Raw genomic sequence first — 23008 nt, forward strand, 5'->3', positions numbered from 1 at the left:
TGAAATCCCATTTTTGTTTTCTAGGTCATATGTTGCTGAACTTAAGCCATGGCAAGGAAAATTTCTTGAAAGAGATTGGAATGTTTTGCCAACACAAGGGGTTTACTGACGTTGTTTGAAAGCCTCTTTGGGAGGGGGGCTTCTCAAGAGAGTTCTTTCCTTGGCGTAGATGAGACAAGCAGTGTCAGTACACGAGCACCAATGTAAGAAGAACTTAATAAATATGATAATGGTAAGAGGTGTTTCTTAAATTCAACTGAAGCACGACTGTTTCAGAGGAGCTTTTTTAACTCCTTCCTTTTGCAACGAAAGAGGTGGGGCTGTGACAGCTGTTCAGTGTATCAGTGCAAGAGGGTGATGTGCACGAAGCTTCCATTGATGCTTGTTGCTGAGAGGTGGTACTGTCACGCCTGTTTCTGAAGAATTTCTCATGCACTTCCTGCTTCCACAGTGCTGTCTTCTCGTCTGCTCTGATTCATTTTCACTTCAGCTGTCTGCTTAGCCTTTTGTGTCTGAACACTAGGAAGTGTTAATAGGAAGGCACATCTTGTAATGCAAGAATGCAGTTTCCAAGCATAAAAATGAAGTAACTCTAGGATGAATTGCTAAGACTTGATGATGAAGTCTGGCTTTGAAATTGAGTGAGAGAAGATTAGAATACTGGTAGTTTTCTACTTAGTTAGTTTTCAGAAATGTTTAGATTATTAAATCTAAAATGATCTAGCAGGATACAAAACAATAACTACAGCAACAACTATGGCCTTTTTTCTTGATAGATATAGCTAAAGAGAGATACGTGTAGGTATAAAGGAAAAAAGTTTATAGTTTTACAGTCTCTCCTAAGGGGTTTGTTTCTTTATATTATTTTGTAGTGTGTATTTAAAAGCAAACTAACAAAAACGAAAAAAAAAAAAAAAAAAAAAAAAAACAGCACTCAAAGGCTTGTGCTTATTATACATGGGATAAAGATTTCCCCTGTTAGAGGAAAAGCAGTGTAAGCATATTTGCAGGAGTAAAAAACAAAACTGAATTCAAAACAGAAATTAAGCATTCAGGTTGTTTTCTTTGCTGAAAATGGTAGATCTCTTGAGCTTTACAGACTTAGAAAAACGGGAAGGATGTCTGTATAATACATCAGCTTAACCTGATACCTCAAAATGGAGAGGTTAATGTTTAAATTTTTTATGTGCTTCCTTGGAGATGTTCTCTCCATTTTTCGCCTTGACAGAAAGAGCAAATGTACCAATATGTTTGCCTTGTGCACTTGTGTGAAGTTGGTATTTCTCCTTTAAAAGTTACTTGTGTAAACAAAATAGATGGAGAAATCACTTGAAGAGTGTTACATCTGCTTTTCAAAAGGCTTAGTTCCAGCTTGTTAGACAAAGGCAAACAGGTCGGAAGAGGTTGCTAGGAAGCTCCTAGGATGGGAGAAATCTTCAGAGCTCCTTACTTCTCTTGGAATGAAACCCAGCTTTGATCAGACCCTAGCGTTCCTCCCTAGGACGTAGATACTAACTCACCACTGCTTTGTTTTTGCACAGGTGCTGTTCGAATGCACAACGGTAGTCTCCAGCACCTTGTGTGGCTTGGTTTGCAGTGGAACTCTGTGTCGGTGTTACCCCCAATGTGACAATTTTTAAAACAGCTTTTTCACTTGCCCCAAGAAACATCAAGACTTGAGACAGATACTCCTGAATCCATTTGCCTGTTGGACCTTGAAGTCAGTACACTTTCGTACATCTTAAATGCATTCAAGTGCTATTTTCTCTTTTCTTATTTCTTTTCTTCTCCTTTTTTTTCCTTTCTTTTATTTCTTTTGGTATCTAATTTTTTGGTTGTTGTTTATTTATTTTCACAAAAACAGGTATTTCTACTCGGGGTGGTATTCACTAGCAACTTAGAATTGCAAGAGAAATTTAATACTCGTAATGAAACACATCAGCCTCCTTTCTTACTGTTGCTGCTGTGCAAACAGTGCTATACTGAGAAGCAAACATCCTGGTGGGATGCTGTTCATATTCTTATGCAGAAAAAAACAATGTAAGAATTCTTCAGTTCGGAAATATTTGAAACAAGCCTTTAGACAGCTTCTGAATTGATTCCCATAGTTTGTGTAAAACTAGTTTGCTTTGTTGGGCTGTTTTGGACGTGAATGTTTTGTTGCAGTAGGGGTTTGAGACCTACTGCATACAAGCTTTCTGTAAATGGGCTTAATGTTTCACGTACAGCATTTCTAAACTAGAGCTAGTTTAGAACCTACTAGCTATTTGTTTTCGTCAAACAAGTCACGTGAATAGAAGAAAAAGAGAAAATACTAACTGAGGACTGTTTCCTTTGATACTCAGACCAGAATCAGAGACAAAACTGAAGTTTCTTGCACAGCATGGATTAAGTTCTCTGCAAGCACTGCAAGCCTTCGGCCCACCTTAATTATACACTGGGCAAGAAGCCTGCAAAATATAACAAGCTAAGATTATTTTTAAAGGTGTACAGTCCATTTTTTCTCTCCTTGTGTAAATTGAACACACAAAATAAACAAAATCAGCTGAGAAGGTACTATTGAGAACTGCTGTTAACTTTGTCGGGTAAGTTAGTTACTCTAGTCAACCTATCAGGTACACTCTCCCTCACTACCTCTTCACATTACAGTGAACTGTAGTGTTGTTTTCTGTCTTTATGTTACTTCAAATAACTCTAGAGAGAGACCTCCTGAAATTTATCACAAGTGTCAGAGAACAATTCTTGAATTTTTCAAGAAAACAACTACACCAGGAAAGAATAAGTGTTAGTAAGACTTGATTTGAATTTGTTGAGGTAGTTTCTATTTCTTTTCAACAGGGCACCAGCCTGAAAATTTTCTGTGATCAGAAGGAATACATTGGAAGAAGTGTCTACTACTGGAAGAAAATCCTGATTAGTTTGGAAACGATAAAAAGAACAAAAATATTCCTGAACCAACTGATCCTCTCTTCAAATGTTTCCATAATGTGGACATTCAGGTGCAGATTGACCAATCTAAGATTGGAGTAAGGTTATATGTCTTTATACAAGCTTATGGTTGTGGTTTAACCTGGAAGATGGCTAAGTATGATGTCATCCTGCACGGAACACCCCTTTGGCCAGTTTAAGTCAGCTGTCCTAATTCTGTTCCCTCCCAGCTGCTTGGATTATTTGCTGAGAATGGCTTGGTTCTGTACAACATGCTTAGCAGGAACTATAAGCATTGGTGTGTTATCAACATTGCTTTTCTCCTAGAACCAAAACATCGCATCATACCAGACACGCTGAAGAAAACAGTTCCCAGCTGAAAATAAGACACATTTACATTGGGGTTTTTGTTTTATTTATTTATTTATTTATTGTAGTAGTAGTTGGATTTTTTTTTTTTTTTTTTTTTTTTTTTTTTGCATTGTGCTAACAGTGAGACTTGGTAGTATTAGAATGCATCTGATAAAGGGGGAAAAATATTTTCTGAGAACTTTTCTTAGATGTGAACCTGTATCTGCTTGGACAACACTGAACTCCCTTAGCACCAACTTTGTTGAAAAAGTATTTTCTTGTCTTAGAGGAAGATGAGTAATACCTGATTACTTCCTGGATGTTGGCATGCACTAGCTGTTCCAAGTATTCACGCATATGTTAGGTATGACTTGTCTTTGGCTTTGGTTGTAGGTCTTTCAGGTTGCAGCCTATGAAGAAGAGGCACGAATAGCATTTGCAGTGCTGGATGCAGTTGAAGGCAAAACTGATGATGCCTTCCTAGCATTTGAAGCTATCAAGAATGTGATTTCATACTGGAATCTTGCCAAGGTTGGTCCCTAACCTGCATTACCCCAAATGCTTTTTCGTTACTTGCATTCCAACTGATTCTTATTAATCCAAATGCTGTTGCTTAGCTTTGCCAAAGAAAGGCAGAGGAGATTGTGAATGGTGATGTTTTGCCAGAAGAACAAGAAGAACACAAAACCTATCTTCTTAAAAGAAAGCACTACCTAACGAAGATCATTGATGAGTTCTCCTCAGCTCTGTCAGTAGCTGACAAAGTAAGTAATTCTTGCTCAACATCTTGTTTGGAGAGATGCAGTGGTGTCGCTTACAGTTTCAAATTGAAACCATTTGCAGCCTTTGCTTTAAGGCAAGTGAAAACTTACTTGTTCCCCCAGACAAATAACTTGCCTAACTCCAGTGGGTTGATATATTCTGGGAAACTTCTCTAACAACACGAGAACGTGCAATGTTTTGACTCCTGCAAATGGCAATTTTTATGTAAACAAATAGCTTTTTCCCACTATCTTCTTACTGTGGTTGATAGTTTCCAAGTAGAATTAAGGCTTGTGTGAATTGTCCACTTACATTAATTTTAACAGAGGTTGGGCTTTGCTGGGAAGGAAAAAAAAAAAAAAAAAAAAAAAAGCAAGGAACAAAACTTAACGACATTTCTGTCTTTTTGTAATGAAAGCCTTGTGAGCTGTTCTACCAGAGTTCAGAATGTAGCCTCTTGCTCTGAGGAAGGATTGCAATCATGACTTGCATTTCAATTAATTTTCTAGCTGCCAGTGTCTATTGAAACTCTAACAGAAATGCTGAATGCAGTGATCCAGGAGCTTGGAGAATCTGAAGAGAAGGAAGAGGGGGATCTTTCCTCCAGAAAGATCTCTCAAGCTGCAGGTTCAGGAGTAAAACATTCCATTCCATTTCCTAAGAAGTTATTGTTCTCACCAACTGACAGCTACAAGGTACATGAGCCATATGATTTCAGGGAAGCGTTACGTTTGAATAACAACTCAAAGTTCAGTACATTCTTTTTTTTTTTTTCCAGTTTTCTCCTAAAACTCTCCCTCAGCGGGCAGAAGATGCCCAGTCTTTACTTCAGATGCTCTGTCAGCAAGTGGAGGCTTTAAAGGTAAATAACTTTGTCACTATATTCAATGCAGAACAGTTGATTTTTTTTTTTATGGTAGGTACTTGGTGATCCAAGCATTGGACAGACATTCTTTCTGGACTAGTGCACGACTCATGAAAACATCTGCTCTGAACATCTGCTGAAATTGAGTGCGAGAGTAAAACTTGTTGCCTATAAACTCTGACTGGGGACTCAGAGATGCGGAGGGAGCCTTTCTAAGGACTGTGTGAACAAGAAAGAGTCCCGCTTTCATCAGCTTGGCTATCGTCCTCTTGGTTCTGGGCTTTTTCTAGCTTTGGAGAACAGTCTCAGAGTTCTGTACAGGACGGGCAGATCTTGAATTATTCCAGCAGTTAACTCTTTATTTTTTTCTCAGACCTTAAACATGCTTTTAAACAGCAAGAGAGTAGGGATCATTCCTTAGGTTTTCTTCAAATACCTATGGAATACCTTTACATTCTCTTAATTGAAACACTGTCTTTAACAGAATGACATTCAGGAAATGAAATGTAATAACTCCGGTGTGAGTGTATCATCTCATTGGTGGTCTGCTAAAAGCTATGGAACAGATGCTATGTCAGATAGTTCTCAGAGAGCACAAAATCTTCATGAAGCTCCCTTAACAGGTAAGTTGTTGCTCTTCCAAACAACTGCAAAGAATTATGTTTCATGCCAGAGCCCAAATCCAGCTATGTGGGAAACACGTGGCTCCCCATTCACTGAATGTACTGCAAGTTTCAAAGCCAAACATAATACTGCACGAGGGAAATTTGGATCTGGCTTTGCTAAAAAGGAAGGTCAGTGGGACTGTAACATCTGTTCGGTGAGAAACGAACCCACTGCCTCCTAGCATGTTGCCTTTCAGAATCCAAGCAAAACTAATACAAAAGCATCTCTTCAACGATTTTCCTTTAAACTTGAAGAAGCGGATGCTCCAAGCATCAGAATTACTTGAGAACTGCTTTTTCTTTAGCTGTTCTGTATGCCAAAACGAAGGAAGTGATGAAAACTGTTGTTCCTGTAAGAATCCTAACTCGCAAAGTCAACCTAGTGTGCTACTATCTGTTGTTCAGGATTATTATATACATAATAAATATATAATATTTATAATATTTATATAATTGTCTGTTAAATTTCAAAGACTGAGAGCAGTATTCCGGTGATCTCAGGAGCATGGAACTAAAAGATGACTTCTTGAGCAGAAGTTGTTTCAGTAACAGCTACCATGGTAATAGGTTGAGATTAGTTAGTAAAAAGCACAGATCTCCCATGACTGACTTGAAACAAGTCCTCTTCAGGTGCTATTCAACGTCTTCTGTAATTTCAAACACTCAAAGTTATTCAGTAGTACGCGTTGCTGCAAACAGCTTTTTTTTTTCTCAGTCCTGCCTGAATTTTACTTCTCCGCTTCTGTAGACAACACCTCTTTGGCTCTTCTCCGTAATCCTGTATTGTTTGATGTGAGGATATAACTGACCCTTGTGACAGTATGAAGATGCAGGCTTGTTCCTGATCTGAGCCTTGAATTTCAAAGGCAATAGTATAAGACGTAATTATGCGTGGAGATTGGAGCTTGTTACATTACAGCCTATAATTTCTGCCCCGCCATTCTGTAACTTGGACTATTTTTTTTTCTGTGGGCAAGGAGAAAGTGCGTAGACTCCAAATCTGTTTCTAACTACCTGGGAATTAATTAGCTCAGTAATAAGGGCATTGTGGGGTTAATGTTGCTGTTGTTCTCGAGTAATTCAGTCTTCATGTTTTGCTCAGTTTCTGTCCAAAGCTGTGATGATGACTGCGCCATCAGACGATCCACCATCTGATGATGTTATTATTGCTGATGAGCTACCAGCTACCCCAGAGCCTTTCTGGGCCTTCCAGAGGGCTTTCTGTAGTTGGCCCCAGGTTTACTTCTGTAAGCAGGCCCCCTCTCAGAGATTGGTCTTTGCTTGCTGCTTTGCTGTGCCTACCTGCCTGCTCCCTGTGCTTGCTGCATCTGATACCAGTGGTTGTGGAGCAGGCTCCCCAGGGCTGTGGGCCTGGTCCTGAGCTGCTGCAGCTTAAAGACCATTTGTAAAGGTGGTCCTTCCTGGAGCACGAGGTTGGACTTGATGATCCTTGTGGATGCCGTACAACTTGGGACATTCTGTGATTCTATGATCTTGGTGTTTGCCTGGAAAATACCAGATGATTTTTTTTTTTCCCTCATTTTTTCATGGCATTTAAAGTTGTAGTTTCACTTCTAAATGTGAGAGAGGAGTTGGATAAGGGGAGGGTAAGTTGCTTCTTTATTTTCTATTCTCCCAGGTGGGTCTGTATATTTTCTGCCCAAGTTGTGGTAGCTCTGTAACTGGGAATGTTCCTAATGGTCGTAAGAAGAGTTTGCTGCCAGCACAAAATTTGGTCACAGGACTGCCTGCTGGATTAAATTCTGTAGATTGATTATATGCTATTTGAGATGGCATGTTCTGTTTATTTTTTCCAAGACAATCAGGTTTTGAGGTCACTGAGATGCATTGATTAATCAGTCACTTGCAGTTTGTTTGAGCTCATCCCACACAGAATTGTTAAATAAAACCTTACAATCACTTTGAAATTGTAGCTCTGCGCTACTCTATGCCACTGGTGTGAATGTCTGTGCTACAGATGGCATCCTTCCTCATCCTCAACCTCCCACTGTGCTCCTCATTGGCAAAAGCTGTCTACTTCACACAATGGTTTCTACCTGAGCAGAGATTTGGTCACTTTCCAGTTTCTCTGTGGCACCCCCCTATGCTGTTAGTTCTTTTTTTTTCTGTATTGGTGTCCTGTCTTGTCTTCAGTTTGCCCCAGGATGCCAGGTCAGTTGAAAAAAATTTTCAAATTATATCCGTCCTGATTTTTTTAATGTATTATCTTTTTTCTTTATGAGGAACACCCTAGAGTCTTCAGAAGAAATCACCATTTCAGGTGTGCGTATTGTTTATCTGTGTAACCAACTAGTCCTCTCAAGGCTCTTGTTGTCTAATGTGTTTGGTTCAGGATCAGTCCATGTTCTTTGTCCTCCCTGCTTTGCTGTTCTCTATGGATTTACCTGAGGTTTTTCTTCAGCCTGCTTTGCTTTCAGTGCTGACAATCATGAGGAACTCTATGTTGTATGCTGCTGTGTTCATTTTCCTCAGCACGTTCCTTCTTGATGTATAGCAGGTACTGGTGATAGCAGAGCCCCTGTTCTCTGTGAGTGACTTGTGCCAAGCCAATGTTTATTGAGCTCTGATCTGCAAGATTAAACATAGCTTCAAGCTACCTGTGTGGAATTGTGGTTTGCGCTGCTTTGAATTTAGTCCTGCTGGCCAGAGATGGACAAGGCAGGGATGTTGGGATACTGAGGAAAGTGTTGGCGCTTGATATTCTCGCTGGATTTTATTTTTTAAGCAAGCATTGGGAACCACTGAAGTTTAGCAAAGGAGCCTTAGTGGTGTGGTCGTATCAGGTGTACCTGATTTCATGATGATATGTGGTCTTTTAGAAGAGTTTAGGCTCTGACCCCTCAAAGCAGTGAATGGAATGAGTTCCGGGTGATACCAAGGCTAATACAATAAGGTTTCGATGAAGCTGTCACAGAAGAGTTACCTATCTTTACCAGCCTGGCTGGTGTGTGATGTATGTTACTGAGACGCTCCTTCCTCTGTGTTTGATGAAGTAGATGCTGTTACATAAGGGCATTAAGGCATTGGATCTTAGCTTCAAAGCACAGTGAAGGCAGTTGGAAGGCAGGAAGGTGACAAGTTGGAATCATATTGTGAGCCCAAATTCAGCAAGCCGTTACTGCTAAACATGGGCCTCAGGCATACGTTTTAAGTTGTTCTGATTCCTATAAGACTTAAACGTCTGTTTATAGGTTTGCAGTGTAGATGCCTAGGAGCCATGTTTTTCCTAGGGAGAACGGTGTGCTTGCGTATCTTGTGTGCTCTTCAGCAAGGACATGGTAAAAACCAGTCCTGGATGTTTGGTGAGGGAGCAGAGTGAGAGAGGTGAGCCCAGTTAGTGATGGGAGTCCTGATCCAACGGGTTTCTGTGCCTCTCTCTAGAGCAAAGACATTTGGAAATTTTCAGATTAGCTTTGGATAAGCCTCTGAGCTTCTGGATGCTTTTCATGACCAGTTTAGACCTCTCAAAAGCTTGAGGTTTGTCCTTTACTAATTTTCAAGGAATTGCATGGAAAAAAAAATGCATATTCCTTATTTTAAAAATAGAAGCAATAATGAATAAGCTAGTAGTGTCACTGTCATGGAGGAACACAAAGTAGTAGCCAAGCAATAGGAGAAATAAGGAAGAATGTCCTTTGGTTTTTTTCTCTAGGATCTCCAAGAACTGTTGATAAATGTGAAAATATGTAATGTGCACATAAAAAAAGATAGTTCCAACAGTTGGAAAAAAATAATGTGAGGTACCCAAGTTTTACCCCTGGTCAAAAAGCTTTGGAACTGTCCCAGAGTAGAGAACAATTTCCCTGATTTTTCATTTTGCTGAGCAGTTGAAAGCATCCAAGAGGACTTGCTAGCATCTGGATGAAGAGAGAGTGTTGAGAGGAAGAGGAAACCAAGTTGTTAAGATCTGTGAAGAAGGAAGGAATTAATTATTGTTTGAATTGGTAGATGCATAGAATTATAGAATCACAAGGTTGGAAATGACCTACAAGATCATCTAGTCCAACCATCCTCCCATCACCATTGTCACCACAAGCACTAAATCTCATCTCGTAGCTCCTCATGCAGATGCCCCTTGAACACTGCCAGGGACGGCGACTCCACCACCTCCCTGGGCAGCCATTCCAGTGCCTGACCACTCTGAGAAAAACCTCAGAGAGGTCTAACCTAAACCTCCTCCGGTACAACTTGTGGCTGTTTCCTTGGGTCCTGTTTGTCACCTGGGAGAAGAGGCCAAACCCCTCCTCATCATCACAACCTCCCTTCAGGAAATTGTAGAGTGCAGTAAGGTCTCCTCTGAGCCGCCTCTTCTCCAGACTAAACAATCCCAGCTCCCTGAGCCGCTCCACATAAGATTTGTGCTCCAGACCCCTCATCAGTTCTGTTGCCCTTCTCTGGACATTGAGGCCTCAGTGTCTTTTTTGTAGTGAAGGGCCCAAAACTGGACACAGTACTTGAGATGCAGCCTCACCAGAGCTGAGTACAGGGAGATGATTCCCTCCCCGCTGCTGGCCACACTATTTCTAATGCAGGCCAGGATGCTGTTGGCCCTCTTGGCCACCTGGGCACACTGTTGGCTCCTGTTCAGCCGAACATCAACCAGTATTCCCAGGTCCCTTCCTCTTCACAGTCATGCAGCTGCTCATCCCCAAGCCTATAGCACTGCATGGGGTTGTTGTGGCCAAAGTGCAGGACCTGGCACTTGGCCTTGTTGAACCTCAGCCCAGCGATCCAGCTTATCTAGATCCCTCTGAAGTGCCTCTCTGCCTTCAGGCAGGTCAGCACCACCTCCCAACTTGGAGTCATCTGCAAACATACTGAGAGTACACTCAATACCTTCATCTAGGTCATCAGTAAAGATATTAAACAAGATGGGCCCCAGTACTGCCCCCTGGGGTTGCCAGCTGGACTTAGCTCCATTAACCACTACCCGTTGGGTGCAGCCCTCTAGCAGTTCCTTAGCCAAAGAAGGCTATACCTGTCCAGGCCATGGGCAGCCAGTTTCCCCAGGAGAATACTGTGGGAGACCATGGAAAAGGCTTTGCTGAAGTCTAGGCAGACTACATCAATAAATAGCCTTTCCCTCATCTACCAGGCTGGTCACCCAGTCATAGAAGGAGATGAGGTTTGACAAGGACGACCTGCCTTTCATGAACCTGTGCTGGTTGGGCCTGATCCCCTGGATGCCACACACATACCATGTGATCTCACCCAAGATGATTTGCTCCATAACTTTCCCGTGACTGGGGACTGGCTTGTAGTTCCCCAGATCCTCCTTACAGCCCTTCTTGTAGATGGGAATCACAAGAAGTACTGGTACCTCTCCAGTTAACCAGGTGCACTGGTAGATAGTGGAGAGTGGCTCAGCAATCACCCTCACCAGCTCCCTCAGCGCCCTAGGATGGAGCCCATCCGGTCCCATGGGCTTGTGACAGTCCAGATGGAGGAGGAGCTCTCTGACTGTCTCCACCTGAATCACCAGGGGTGTATTCTGCGTAGCATCCCAGACTTCGGGATCGGGGCACAGAGTGCCCTGATGATAACTGATCTGCCTTTTAAAGGCAGGTGTAAAGAAGGCGTTGAGGACCTCAGACTTCTGCTTATCCTCAGTGGTCACATTCCCCGCTGCATCAAGTAAAGGATGGAAATTCTCCTTGGTCCTTCTCTTACCATTGATATATTTATAAGAGGATTTCTTACTCTCTTACTGCGGTGGCCAGTCTGAGTTCAAGTTGGACTTTTGCCGTCCTAACTTCCTCCCTGCATACCTTAGCAACTTCCTTGCAATCTCCCCAAGTAGCCTGTCCCTTCAACTTTGTCACCTTACTGCCCTTCTTGTCTCCCTAGAGCCCATCTGACAGAAAAACATTATTTGAAGACTCATTTCAACAGGTATTGTACTAAAACATATTAGTAGTGGGCATGAGAAGTTGAATTGAAGAAATCTGTTACCTGTATGTCATTCTTAATGCCCTGACACCTTAATAATGTTATTTGAACAGAGACTAACAAAAACTAACAGTTAGCATACAGCCATGCTTGTTTATCTAAAGATCATGCAAAAATGTGAAATTCTGTCTCCAAGTGTCACTGTGTCCATGAAATAAATATAAATATAAATATATATATATATATGTTTGGGGTTTTTTTTGCACAAAGATGAGAACTGTGTTGGAAACTTCAAAAAAAAATTCCGTAGAAATAATTTTAAACAGCATTTAGTTTTAAAGCATTGTAGTTCGGTACTAATTTTGTAAGAGCAAGCTTCCAGGGTTGTTATGCACCAGTTGTTCTAATAACAAGTGGTGGTTTTTTTTTTTTTTTCCTGACACTTAAAAGCAGGAACTGGGGACTGAGGAATAGAAGGGATAAATAGTCAGTTAAAACTTCTACTGCTATAATGATAAATAATAATTCTTTAAAAATCTGAAAACTTAGGCTGGTTTAAGTGTCTAGAGAGGTAAAACGTATTTCACTCAAGAATGATGAAGCGTTTTTTAAAAAGCTTAGGAGATGAATGCATTTTTAAGAAGCAGAAATGTGAAAGACGAAAAGTAGTGCATCTCTGGTGATGAATCTTGGGATTGTTATTGTAAGCAAGGAAGAAAGGGTGAAAGAGCTTTTGAGATGTTTACAAGTTGAAATAGGAGTTTTGGATCAGTTTTGAAAAGGTAGCATGTTCTGAGCTGGGTAATGTGCTGCTAGAAGGTGCAGTAAGTGAACATTTCATTAGGAAACTTCAGTAGTTGGCATTTGAGTAAAGATGCCATGAAATTGAGACCTGAAAGGGAAAAAAAGATCGAAGGCTTGATTCTTGAGATTAAAGAATCTCAAGTAGGTGTGTATTTTTTTCTTTATCCTTGTTATCCTGTGACTTACTGGATTTTAGAAATCAAGCAAATACAACAGTGAGAGAAAGCTACAGGAAAGAAATTTACACTAATTGGTCTTTAATCGAGGGGCAAAGAACTTGTGAATAAATTCTAATAAGTACCATCTGTAACAAAATTTACCTTAAGAACAATGTCACTCCATTAACGTTCTGTGGAGAGTCTAAGAGTGAAAGAGCAGTATAACCTTTTGTAAACATAGTCACCTCTTTGCATTTGTCTGTGTAGTAAAGGTGAGCTGGACACTTGCTCAGCACTATCATTTGCACATTTCAAAACAGTGTTTTGGTTTTTTTTAAATAACATGTGATAACCTGAAGGTCTTTTGGTGCAGAAGTGTGTTGTTTTTATTCTCTGTATAGTTCTTTTGATGCATGTGTTACTATAATGGATCAAAAGAGAGCACAGAGCCTTCTGAATACCAGTACTAAGCTGCTTGTCAATGGCATGGAAGAGAACTTGTAGACATTACAGATTACTTTTTCCTCCTCCTCACCTTTACTTCAAAGTGTGCAGCATTGCCAGACAGCATTCAGGTGATAGTTTGTGTGAGCTTTCCAAGTACAAAAAGTTTGAGTAGGTTTCCAAGTAGGACCAGCAGTCCTACCAGGAGAAGCTTACATAGGAAGTAGGGAAATAAAAAACTCAGAACTTGTCAAAAACAACTTTTGCATTTCACTCTAAGTGTTAGTTTCAAATTTATCCGCTCTGCTGGCTACATATGCTTTTATTAATTTACACTTAGTATTTTGAGGGGGTTTCTTTTTGGCTAGTTTGGCTGTTTGAATTTTTTTTTTTTAATTTCTAGCTCATTGCCTCAGAAAAAAAAGCAATGAGGAAACTTAGGGCTGTAGCAAGAACTTTTCTGAAAGCTGTCTCTAGAGAAAATACAAACTACATGTCAATTACAGCATCTGTACTGATACAGAAGTCTTCTAATCTGGAGTCCATGAAAGGCTTTGCCCCTTTTGAGTAAACACGGAAGTACCTGAGCATTTCAGAGAAGAACCTTCAGACCTCTAAGCAGTGTGCACTGAGCTCTAAATGCAGAGGTCAGTAGCTGGACCTGCTTACCAGCACTGCTGAAGGAAATCACTGTAAATGTGTGGTAAAAAAATCACACCTGGCAGGGAGGATACCATTTTATTAATCACCAAAAAAGCAAATGATGCAAATTCCCAGGAAGCTTTGCAATAATGTTGAATCACTTTCTGGTCCCACTTTTTGAGAAAATCTGCAGAATTACTTTGTTTGGAAAGACCTTGAGAGTTCATCTAGTGAGGCCCCTCTGCTCAAGCTGAGTCAGTTAGAGCAGGTGTCTCATTTGAAAGGAAGAAGTAACTTTATTTTGCCATCCATCAGTTCTCCTGAGGTTTTGTATTGTATTTTGGAGAGATCAAATTGAGAAGCACTGTTGCATCACAGCACTAAATACATCACGGTGATGTTTTCAGTAATGATGTTTCTATGTTTATAGTTAAGGGCATTTGCATTTTATGTTGGGGAAATGTTCATCAAGTGGTGGTTTCACAGCAGCTGTCAACAGAACACCACCACACCATTCTGTTACTGCCCCTCAAAGGAAGACGGGGGAGAGAAAATGTGGTTGGAAAATATATGAACGAAATGCTCATAGGTTGAGATAAGGACAATTTAAAGGAAAAGGAGGAAAAAGAAAAACACCAAAGGCCATACAAGGAGAGAAAACAATTATCCTCTGCTCATCATAGAATGGCCTGGGTTGGAAGGGACCTCAAAGTCCACCTGGTTCCAGCTCCACTGCTGCCAGCAGGGTTGCCAGCCACTAGATCAGCTTGCCCAGGGTGCCATCCAGCCTGGCCTTGGAGACCCCCAGGGATGGCAAATCCACAGCTTCTCTCAGTAGTAAGCAGTGTTTGGCCACCCCTTGGAAAGCAAGGCCTCAGTACATGTTGTGGCCCTTCCCCAGCTCCTCATGCTGTGTGTGGCATCGTATGGTATGCGATATCCCTTCAATCAGTTTAGATCAGTGCCCTGCTGATGTCCTTCCCCCTCCTCTTGCCCACGCCCAGCCTGCTGGCTCAGGGGCTGCAGAGTTGATGCTGTGCCAGCACTGCTTGGCAGGAGCCAAAACATGGCTGTGATACCAGTGCTGCTCTGGCAGCAAGTGCAAAGCACAGCGCCGTGTGGCTGCCGTGGGAACAGCAACCTTGTCCCTGCCTGCCCCAGTACAGCACCCCTGCATATGTGCATCACTGCTATAGAGAAGCACATACCAACATAGAAATTGCAATGTTGCACCTGTTATTCTGGCTATTAAACCATATAGAGAGAACAGAAATCTGAGCAGTGTTTGTTGAATGAAGGTTCTTCTTATTTTGAAGTTTCTAATGAGAAAATTCCTCTTTCTCAGGAACGTATTATTTTGTTAACTTAGGAGCTTGGAATATTTTGATTTACAAGATAGTCCCATAAATATACTGGAGTTGAAGATAATTCATGAAGCATTCTGAGTCTTTTCCTTCTTATCTGCTATTACTTGACAAGGCAGCAGGTAATGAAACATACAACAATGTCATTACTTCAAAGGTTTTTGTATTCCATAGGCATTCCACTTAGAGGCGGTGGGTAATTTGTCAGCCCAGTGACAGATGAATTTAAGGATACAACTGTACCTAGTGCACAGTTTGCTTATGCACATCAGTGAGGTGTAGTCTGTAAATCTTACAAAACCACAGTTATTGTGTAACGTTTCCTTAACTTGATTCGTGAGCTCTAAACAGATAAGAAAAGTCCTTATATTCTTCGTACCCATCTCTTCTACTGCGTGCACAGTCTGGACCTGGTTATTTATAATTACATTTTCATCCTTGCAGAGAGAATGATATTGAAGAATGTGGCTTGGAAATGTTTTTCTCAGTTGCTAAAGAAATTCTAGGTGAAATCCAAAGCCATGATTTGAAGCCGAATGGTAGCAACATTCTTGTGACGGAAGAAAACAAAGAAGAATATATTAAGTAAGATTAAATGAAGATTTTAAAATACTCTTATCTGTCCCATTTCTTTTAGCTCAATCAAGAAAATACTGTCACACTATGTAATCTGAAGCATTATTGAAATTCTGCCTATGAATAAGTACTGATGGCAAAATGTGGCAAAATGTGGCAATTGTTCAGATTCCATATTTGAAAAGAAGATATTGATGGAAACATTTAAAATAGATATATATTACATTTCCAAAAAGTAATACATATATTACTTTTCCCAAAAGATTCAGTTTAGTAGAAGCTCCACTTGTTGTGTTTTTTTCCCAGAGATAATTAAGTTTAGCAGAACATCGTGACAACAAATGTGAACGTCAGGTACTTCACCGTACCATTGCACACATTTATTATTCACATTTTGGCTTTGTAGACTGCTGATATTCTATCCAGCCATTTATGGTGTTGCTTGTTTTTAACCAAAGAACAGTTTTGGATGCTTTTGTGGTAAACTTGAGTTTTTAAAAATGCATAGTTTTGATACTAGTTTCCATGTGAACTGCCCTGATAGAGCTGTTATGTCTAGGCATTTGTAACAAGGCAGCATTACGAACAATGTAATGTGTTGTACTGTTGTAAATGAGGAATTATGATATAGCAGTAGCAGATCATTTTAAAGCAAGGATAGGAGCCTATGAGTGATTACAGAAGAAAAACATGAGCAATGAGGTGTTTTGTCTCAAAATATCCCCTTCTTGTCTTGTAATATCCCCAGCGAGCAGCAGTATATAAGCTCTGCTTTAAGGTGTGAACTTCAACATCATCTTACATAGAGGATTTGCTCAGAACAAAAAGAAACAAATAAGAAACCACTACACACGTGGCAGGCATGAGGTAAATTGAATGAGTAGAATTTTCCTCTTATGATATGTTCTATGAAGGCTTTTTTGTGGGAAAGGTTTGAGGGATGAGGGAGTAGGAATTGCTTTCATCATGAGTCGTCCAAAAACATTTCACAGAAATTGTAACGTTTGCAGAAGGAACATATTGGCATTTAGCAGTTGTGCAAGATATTAATTGGGATGAAGAGTAAGGAGTATCTGCAGAAGACCATTCTCCTCTAGTTTTGAGGAGCCCAGGCAGAGCTCAGATTGCAGCCTAAGTAATATTCTTTTGCCATAATAGGTCCTGTGTTATGCTCCCCAGAGTTTCATCTCTTCTTTAGATTCCAGTTCTCCTGACAGCTTAGGCTTGAATTCAGCATATCTGCTTCTCCCTGGGTTCAGGTTCTTTGGGTCTTCTGCCTGCTTTTCACATTTTGCAGAGCAAGGTTTCATGATTAACTGTCTTTTCCTACAAAGGACTCACTCAGATGGCCTTGAAAGTTCTGAAGATGCTGCTTCAAATAAAAACAAGACTGTTAATGGCAGTGATTCCCCACTACTCACCAATGGAAGCTGCAAACCTTCTCGACCTCGCAGGCCTTTCTGACCACCTCCACCCACACCCCGCAGACCCACATCAGTAGCTGGTGCGTATTCTAGGGCCAGACATCCACTTCAAAGCTGTGGATTCTCTGTACAGTCTTAAAATGAACGTAACGTTTTCCGATGCGTGCTTTTAACTACAGTTTTTTTCAGGGTAAATTCTTGGATATATAACTTCTATTTTAACAGCTTGCATTCAATATTGTTGTTCCTCTTATAAGTAATTTCTGTTTCCACGACAGGTAAGTGATGATTGCAGTGATACTGCTAAATATGTTGGAGCTGGTGCCAAAAGAACATGAGTGAGTGCTACTGTTGCATTCAGTTAACTTTAATGAGACCCGTGAAGAAATCTGCTGAAGGACTTACAGAACTCCCTCAAGTAGATAATATTGGAGCTTGAAAGACTAGTGATTTGTTTCTACAGTCCTGGTTAAATTATTTGAAACAGCAGCACTTCAAACACTGATTGCGTGAAAATAAATATGTTTTTTAGTCCATCTTATAATTCAGAATCTACAAAGCTTTAAGACAGTGATAGGTGTTGCATACACTACCATGTGTTTTGGTGATCTTATTGTCACAATTGATAAATACTGAGGCTGGACGGAAAACTAGGCTGCAGTAATTATTTTAAAAGATAAAGGCAGTGTAGTTTAGTAATAAGACTTGTGTATAGTTCTTAATACTGCCTACCAAATGGCCTGCATGGGAAAAAAAATCTGAAAGCGTTTAAAGAATGCATGTATTCTCCCTTCCACAGCCTTAATTTTTCCACGTTGTGTCAAATCCCTTCTTGAAAATGTTATGCATGCTGCCTCTTAAATTGTTGCAAATATTAAATGGGAAATCCATCAATGCAAGCAAGTAGCTTTTTCTTTATAATCATGTAATGTTTAGAAAATGCAGACAAGTTGCTTTGGTGAATAACTTTTCTTTGTCATATCAAAGCTGTGCAGCTGATAGCTGATAGTTCTTGGGTTGAAGCATTTTTACAGAGTGCAGCTAAAGTTGCCTTTTGTGTGTGTCTGTGTGTGTGTGTGAAATAGAAAATGTGGCTATATGTGCGCACTACTTCAAACCACCACCTTTTGCACGTCTACTTTTGTGACTTACAAATTCTGAAATAGGTTACCAATAAGGAGAGAAATACCAATTAAAGATTTATTTTTTTTCTTCTGACATGTCTGGCATCGTAGGAAGTGTAAATGGTTCTCCATCCACGTCCACAGAGAATGATGGGGCCAGTGCAGGTTCACTGGCAGGTGCAGCTGCAAATACATCTTCAGAACCGAGCCCTGAGGGGGGAACAGCAGCAACAACAGCTCCTGCAACTTCTGCACTCACCACACCTCCAGTATCAAGACAAGTACAGCAAGTAAGTCCTCCAACTCAGGCACTAATTGCAGACTGTCAAGGTCCGCTTCCACCTGGGTATGAGTTTAGTGAATTTTTCTGCTGCCTTTTCTGTTTTCTTATTTTAAGCATACCAAAATACACGTAACATCTGTCTTTTGCTGCATAACAAAAATTCCCAAAAGCTTTTAAAGTGAAGGTTTTCTAAACTATTTGGCCTAGTAGACCTTCAGGTGTGTGTGTGTGTGTGTGTGTGGTTTAATCAAGAAAGGAATTAATTTCTAAGTAGTTTTGATGCTTGTTGCGAGTTGCTAAGTCAGTGAAACAGAGGTTTTAAATAGTGAGACAACTTGCTGTCTTCAAATTAGAAAGAAGTCAAGTAGTAAGAAACTGGTATAAATAAGTAGAAGGAAAGTTACTGTTGGACATAATCTGCTATATGGCTTTAAATTTCATAGTTCATACATTGCACCTCCTGAGAGCAATGTGGGCGCAGTGAGATACTTCATACCCATGTGGAATTTGTCAGATGATTGGTCTCTTGCCTCAGAGATATTATTTAGATTCTTAACTTTTTCTTAAAAAAACAGAAATGTTTCTGTACTCTGAGTAAGAAAGGGAAAGCAAAAGCTTCTTAATGCAAGTGGTATAATAGTTGAATTATTACCTGCTTTACTGTGCCTGCAGTTAAAGCAGTAGGTGGTCGAGGCTTGGATTACCATGCTTACAGGATAACCGTGAAAGCAATTTTGAAAACATCAGTTGTTGCTTTACCATTTTTATTTCATTAGAAATGGCAAATTATTGTGCATTTCTCTCCATGTTACATTTGATACAAATACAGGAGTAAGTCAGCGTCCCAAATGCTGCATATTCAGAAAATACAACTTCAGTGCCCTTATGATGAACTGCTTCTGTGTGATGTGTGGAGAGGGTGAAAGAGGCCGAGGGCCCTTTTCTCGGGTTCGGCTCCCCTGTGCCCTCTTGCTCGCCGGAGAGAAGGGCTGCCCGCTGGGCACAGGGAGCGCCTTCTAGCTCCCGTCCCGTGCCCCGTCCTCCAGCCCCCTCCTTGTCCTATGCAGAACGCCACTCCCAGCAGCAGCACAGGTGCCACTGCAGAACCTTCCCCATGTCACAGCTGTCACCTTGGTCGCTGCCGCACCACCCGGCGCACTCGTCTCCGAGAGTGCTGGGCAGGTGGCAGCCATGTCCAGCACGAAGAGAGCGAGAGAAGAGGATAGCGTGGTTTTAAACGGGAAGAGGGAGCTGGGGGCCCCAGAACCGAAGAGGAGGAGGGGGCCCGCCGTGACCATCAAGTGGAGGAGGGAGAGGAGGAAGAGAGCTCGGTTCCATCACGCCCAGACCACCGCTGTGACCGACCATGGGGAGCCCATGGAGGTGGATCCACCTCCAGAGGAGCCCATGGAGGTGGATCCGCCTGCGGCACAGCTGGCCTGGCACCACACCACCGTGCCAGGCCCCGCATCAGCGCGGTCACAGCTCCGCCATCGCTGGTCCGGGCGCTGGGCTCCTTACCCGCCGCGCGGCCCCACCCCCAGCATTAGCTGGGTGGCATTGTTTAACATCTGCTCCTCCTCCACCTTGTTGCTCCTCCGCGGTTCTGCAGGCCTCCAGTTCCATCTTCCCCTTTTAGGAGTTAGGTCCCCCTTCTGGGTTTTGTTGTTGATGTTAGTGTTAGCGTAGTTTTAGTGTTAAGTTTAGTTTTAGCGTTAGGCATAGGTTACTGTTAGTAGTTTAGAGTTAGGCATAGATTGCTGCTACCAATTGGCAGTACATGCCGCTCACTCAGTAAGCACTCCCCTGATTTACCATGCAGAGAAATGAGTGCGAGTGCACTGAGACGGGAGGTTTGATGACGTCTGCGATGAATTGAATTTCTGTCTTGTGACTTTTCTGTTGCAGAACATCGAGGAAGAGAGTATTGAGTGGCTGAGAAATGGAGTTGGGACTCAGGGGAGCAATAGGTGCCTGTGTGGCCCTTGCAAGGTAGGTGTGCCTTACTGTAAGTGTGCGCTAAGGCGGTGCTGTTCAAACACAGCTTGTGGCACTGTCTGCAACAGATCTGCTTGCTGTTAAGCTTTTCCCTTATTTCATGTCCACCTATCCTCTTCAGCTCCTGCTCCCCTCACCTGCAAGTGGAGCAATGCTCAAGTTGGAGGAATCTTTTCCTCGGCAGGTGGTAAAAGACGATGCAGCTGCGTTTCATGCCCTTCTTTGTTATTGGGTCAGTAGACCAAGGATATCTTCAGAACAGCTAAGTCAGCCTGTAACACCAATGTGCATGTGAGAATGATGACTCTTTTTACCCTCTTGTAGAAAGCAGCCTCCTTGAGAGTGGGAGAGCAGCAGGCTCCTGAAGGGCATTTCTCCCCAGCTGAGATCCCTGAGCCCACGCTGGTGGAGAATGTGCTGCACCACGATCTCTTCTGCGGAGCCACTTTGCAGCTTCTCTGTGCGTCAGTTGTAATCATGCCAATTTCCAGGTGCCATAAGCCAGTAAGTCATGCTCTCTGAGGCTGATAGAAAGGCACAGACAATAGGCAGGGAGGGAACAATTTGTAGCTGTTGCCTACGGTAGTGTGTCCCGGCACTGCTGAAAGTGGTATAGTTCTGTCCCTCCTTCGGTGTGCGTGCTGTACCTGATGCACGCAAGAAGCCTTGAGGTGCAAGCTCATCTTATCCTGCTGCTGCTGCTGTGCTCTGTGCACTGCCAGGCAGTGTCCAACCCCTGTGCAGGTGCTGCCTTGCAGAAGATGGCTTTGGATTCTAGTTTGTGTGGGTCTTTTGGGATTGAGATAGAAGTGGAGTTTCTAGTGTGCCCTAATGTCAGGAAGGCGGTTTCCAGTACTGGCAGCCAAAGCTGCCCAGGAGGATGACTTGAGCTCCCAAAGCGAGCTGTCAGCCAGTTGTTAGCTGTGAAGGTTCCCTGACCGTTTCTGAATTGATTCTTGTAGGACTCACACGGTCTTGGGACTAAGACTTGGGAGACAGTGAAAAAACCCAAGGCAAGTGCTGCTCAGCTGAGAAAGAAAGCCAAGAAGGAAAGCAAAAAGAACCGATAAGGGCTTGACCGAGGACACTAGAATCATCTGGAATGGTTCCTCAGAGGTGGCACCAAAAGCAGCTGACTGAGTCGTCTGGTTTTCTGGCATGGCCGTGCTCTCCCTGTCACAGACAGTGCAGAGGAACTAAGGCAACTGGGAGGGAAGGGCTTGTGCTGCGTTCCAAGCAAAGAGGACTTGCCAGAGGCAGGACTTCATCTATGGCAAGAGATGGAGACGCTGTGTTCTTTCAGGATGCATCTCTTCAGGGCCAGAGCCGGTCTAGTATGAGATTGAAATACAGCTAGCCGGGCCTGGAGAGAGAAGAGGTGATGTCAGGCTTCTCCTTGTGTCTGACTGGAGGCTGAATGACTCACTGCTAAGCAGAAATCCTGGATACTGGGGTTTCATTTTGGGCTGTGTTGAGAAATACAACCCAAATCCTTTTGTATTGAATAAAAACGAAATCAACTTTTTAAAAATTGTGCTGCCTGTTTCCGTAGCTGGTCAAAAGGTCCCTTGCTTGGGCTGGCAATTGCGGGGCGATGAACCGGTTGGCTCTCCCCTGAAATTCTGCTGGTTTTCCCCCATTTCCTTGTTGGTCTTCCCAACAGGTGGCTTTTCAGCCCAACTGTAACTGCTAGCAATAGGCTGTGAGCATCCCCTTGCTCTCCAAGGACTGCTAGCAAAAGCACAAAGGAGGAGAAGCAGCCCGGGAGGAAGAAAGGTGTCCCTGCACTCAGCCCCTTGAGCTCGCCTCTTTCCTGATGGCTTTTTCAGCCTTGGGCTGTACTGAGGGTTGCTGTTTGCCCTGGGAAGCCCAGCTGCACGCAGGCAGCCATGGCCTGCACATCAGCCTCCCGTTTAGGCACGAAGAGTTGAGGTGTGGGTGGGATGGTGTGAAGAGCAGAGCTGGGAGTGGGGAGGAGGAGAGGGCAGCAGGAGAACGTGCCTCGGGCCCAGAGCTCAGCCCCGAGGAAAGGAGATGGTTGTAAAGAGAAAACCAGCTTCCACTATTTTTAAGTGGTCATTGCATCTTAGGTCTGGGTCTGGATCCAGCAGGGGGGCCCACGTGCAGCCGTTCGGGAGGAAAGTCCGAGAGCAATTCCACAGCAAAGAAGAGGCAGTTTCGGTGCTAAGGCCTGTCTTCCAGCTGGACATCGGGGTGCTGTGGCTGCAGGACCTCCAGTCCCCCAAAGACATCATCCCTGGTGAGAAGGCAGCAGCCACCTTCCCCTTTCCACCACACGTCCGGCCGGGTGTGTTATCCCTGCTCTTTGGAAATGGCAGAGAGCAGCGGAGAATTGTCTGCAAAGCTCAGGGTACAGCGTGAGTTCCTCCAGGAGGAATGACGAAGAGCTGTTTCTCTGAAGGACCTTTTCTATGGGATTTGGTCACGATCATGTTGCATGGGAATGTGGCTTGCTGTGGCAGTGAGGCTGTGCCTTCTCCTGGCAGACGATGTCAAGACTGAGTCGCTGAACTACCATCAGCTCTCGCGAGCCTCCGGCATCCCACTGCACATGGTATAGCGCTGCATGCAAGAGTGCATGCTCCTGTACTGTCATCTCCCGAGGAACAACGAACCCTTCTCGGCGTTATGACGTGCCAAGATGACTTCCTCCTCACGAGGTTCTTCTAAAGCTGCAGTGCAGCACTGG

General features: G+C 42.7%; 1 protein-coding gene across 9 annotated transcripts in view; it reads left to right on the forward strand.

Moving 5' to 3' along the window:
* LOC149911523 (uncharacterized) overlaps window positions 1–21829 on the forward strand; it is a 47510-nt gene extending 25681 nt beyond the window's left edge. For 7 of the 9 annotated variants that reach the window (XM_090133725.1, XM_090133728.1, XM_090133729.1 and 4 more), the window contains 13 exons: window positions 25–232; window positions 1542–1720; window positions 2839–3026; window positions 3673–3810; window positions 3897–4043; window positions 4551–4736; window positions 4820–4903; window positions 5391–5529; window positions 18129–18307; window positions 20209–20292; window positions 20420–20530; window positions 20623–20802; window positions 21261–21829. In XM_090133725.1, coding sequence (XP_089989851.1) covers window positions 4581–4736; window positions 4820–4903; window positions 5391–5529; window positions 18129–18307; window positions 20209–20292; window positions 20420–20530; window positions 20623–20802; window positions 21261–21368 — 1041 coding nt within the window. In that variant the 5' untranslated portion in view covers window positions 25–232; window positions 1542–1720; window positions 2839–3026; ... (1 more) ...; window positions 3897–4043; window positions 4551–4580 and the 3' untranslated portion in view covers window positions 21369–21829. Of the gene's footprint in view, window positions 1–24; window positions 233–1541; window positions 1721–2838; window positions 3027–3050; window positions 3227–3672; window positions 3811–3896; window positions 4044–4550; window positions 4737–4819; window positions 4904–5390; window positions 5530–18128; window positions 18308–20208; window positions 20293–20419; window positions 20531–20622; window positions 20803–21260 lie in introns of those variants that run through there. The other 2 variants (XM_090133732.1, XM_090133730.1) reach the window with 2 other exon arrangements.
* Window positions 21830–23008: the final 1179 nt, after the last annotated feature.

This window comes from Phasianus colchicus, unplaced genomic scaffold (genome assembly GCF_987193195.1).
Source record: "Phasianus colchicus unplaced genomic scaffold, bPhaCol1.hap1.1 HAP1_SCAFFOLD_97, whole genome shotgun sequence".
Lineage (NCBI taxonomy): Eukaryota > Metazoa > Chordata > Aves > Galliformes > Phasianidae > Phasianus > Phasianus colchicus.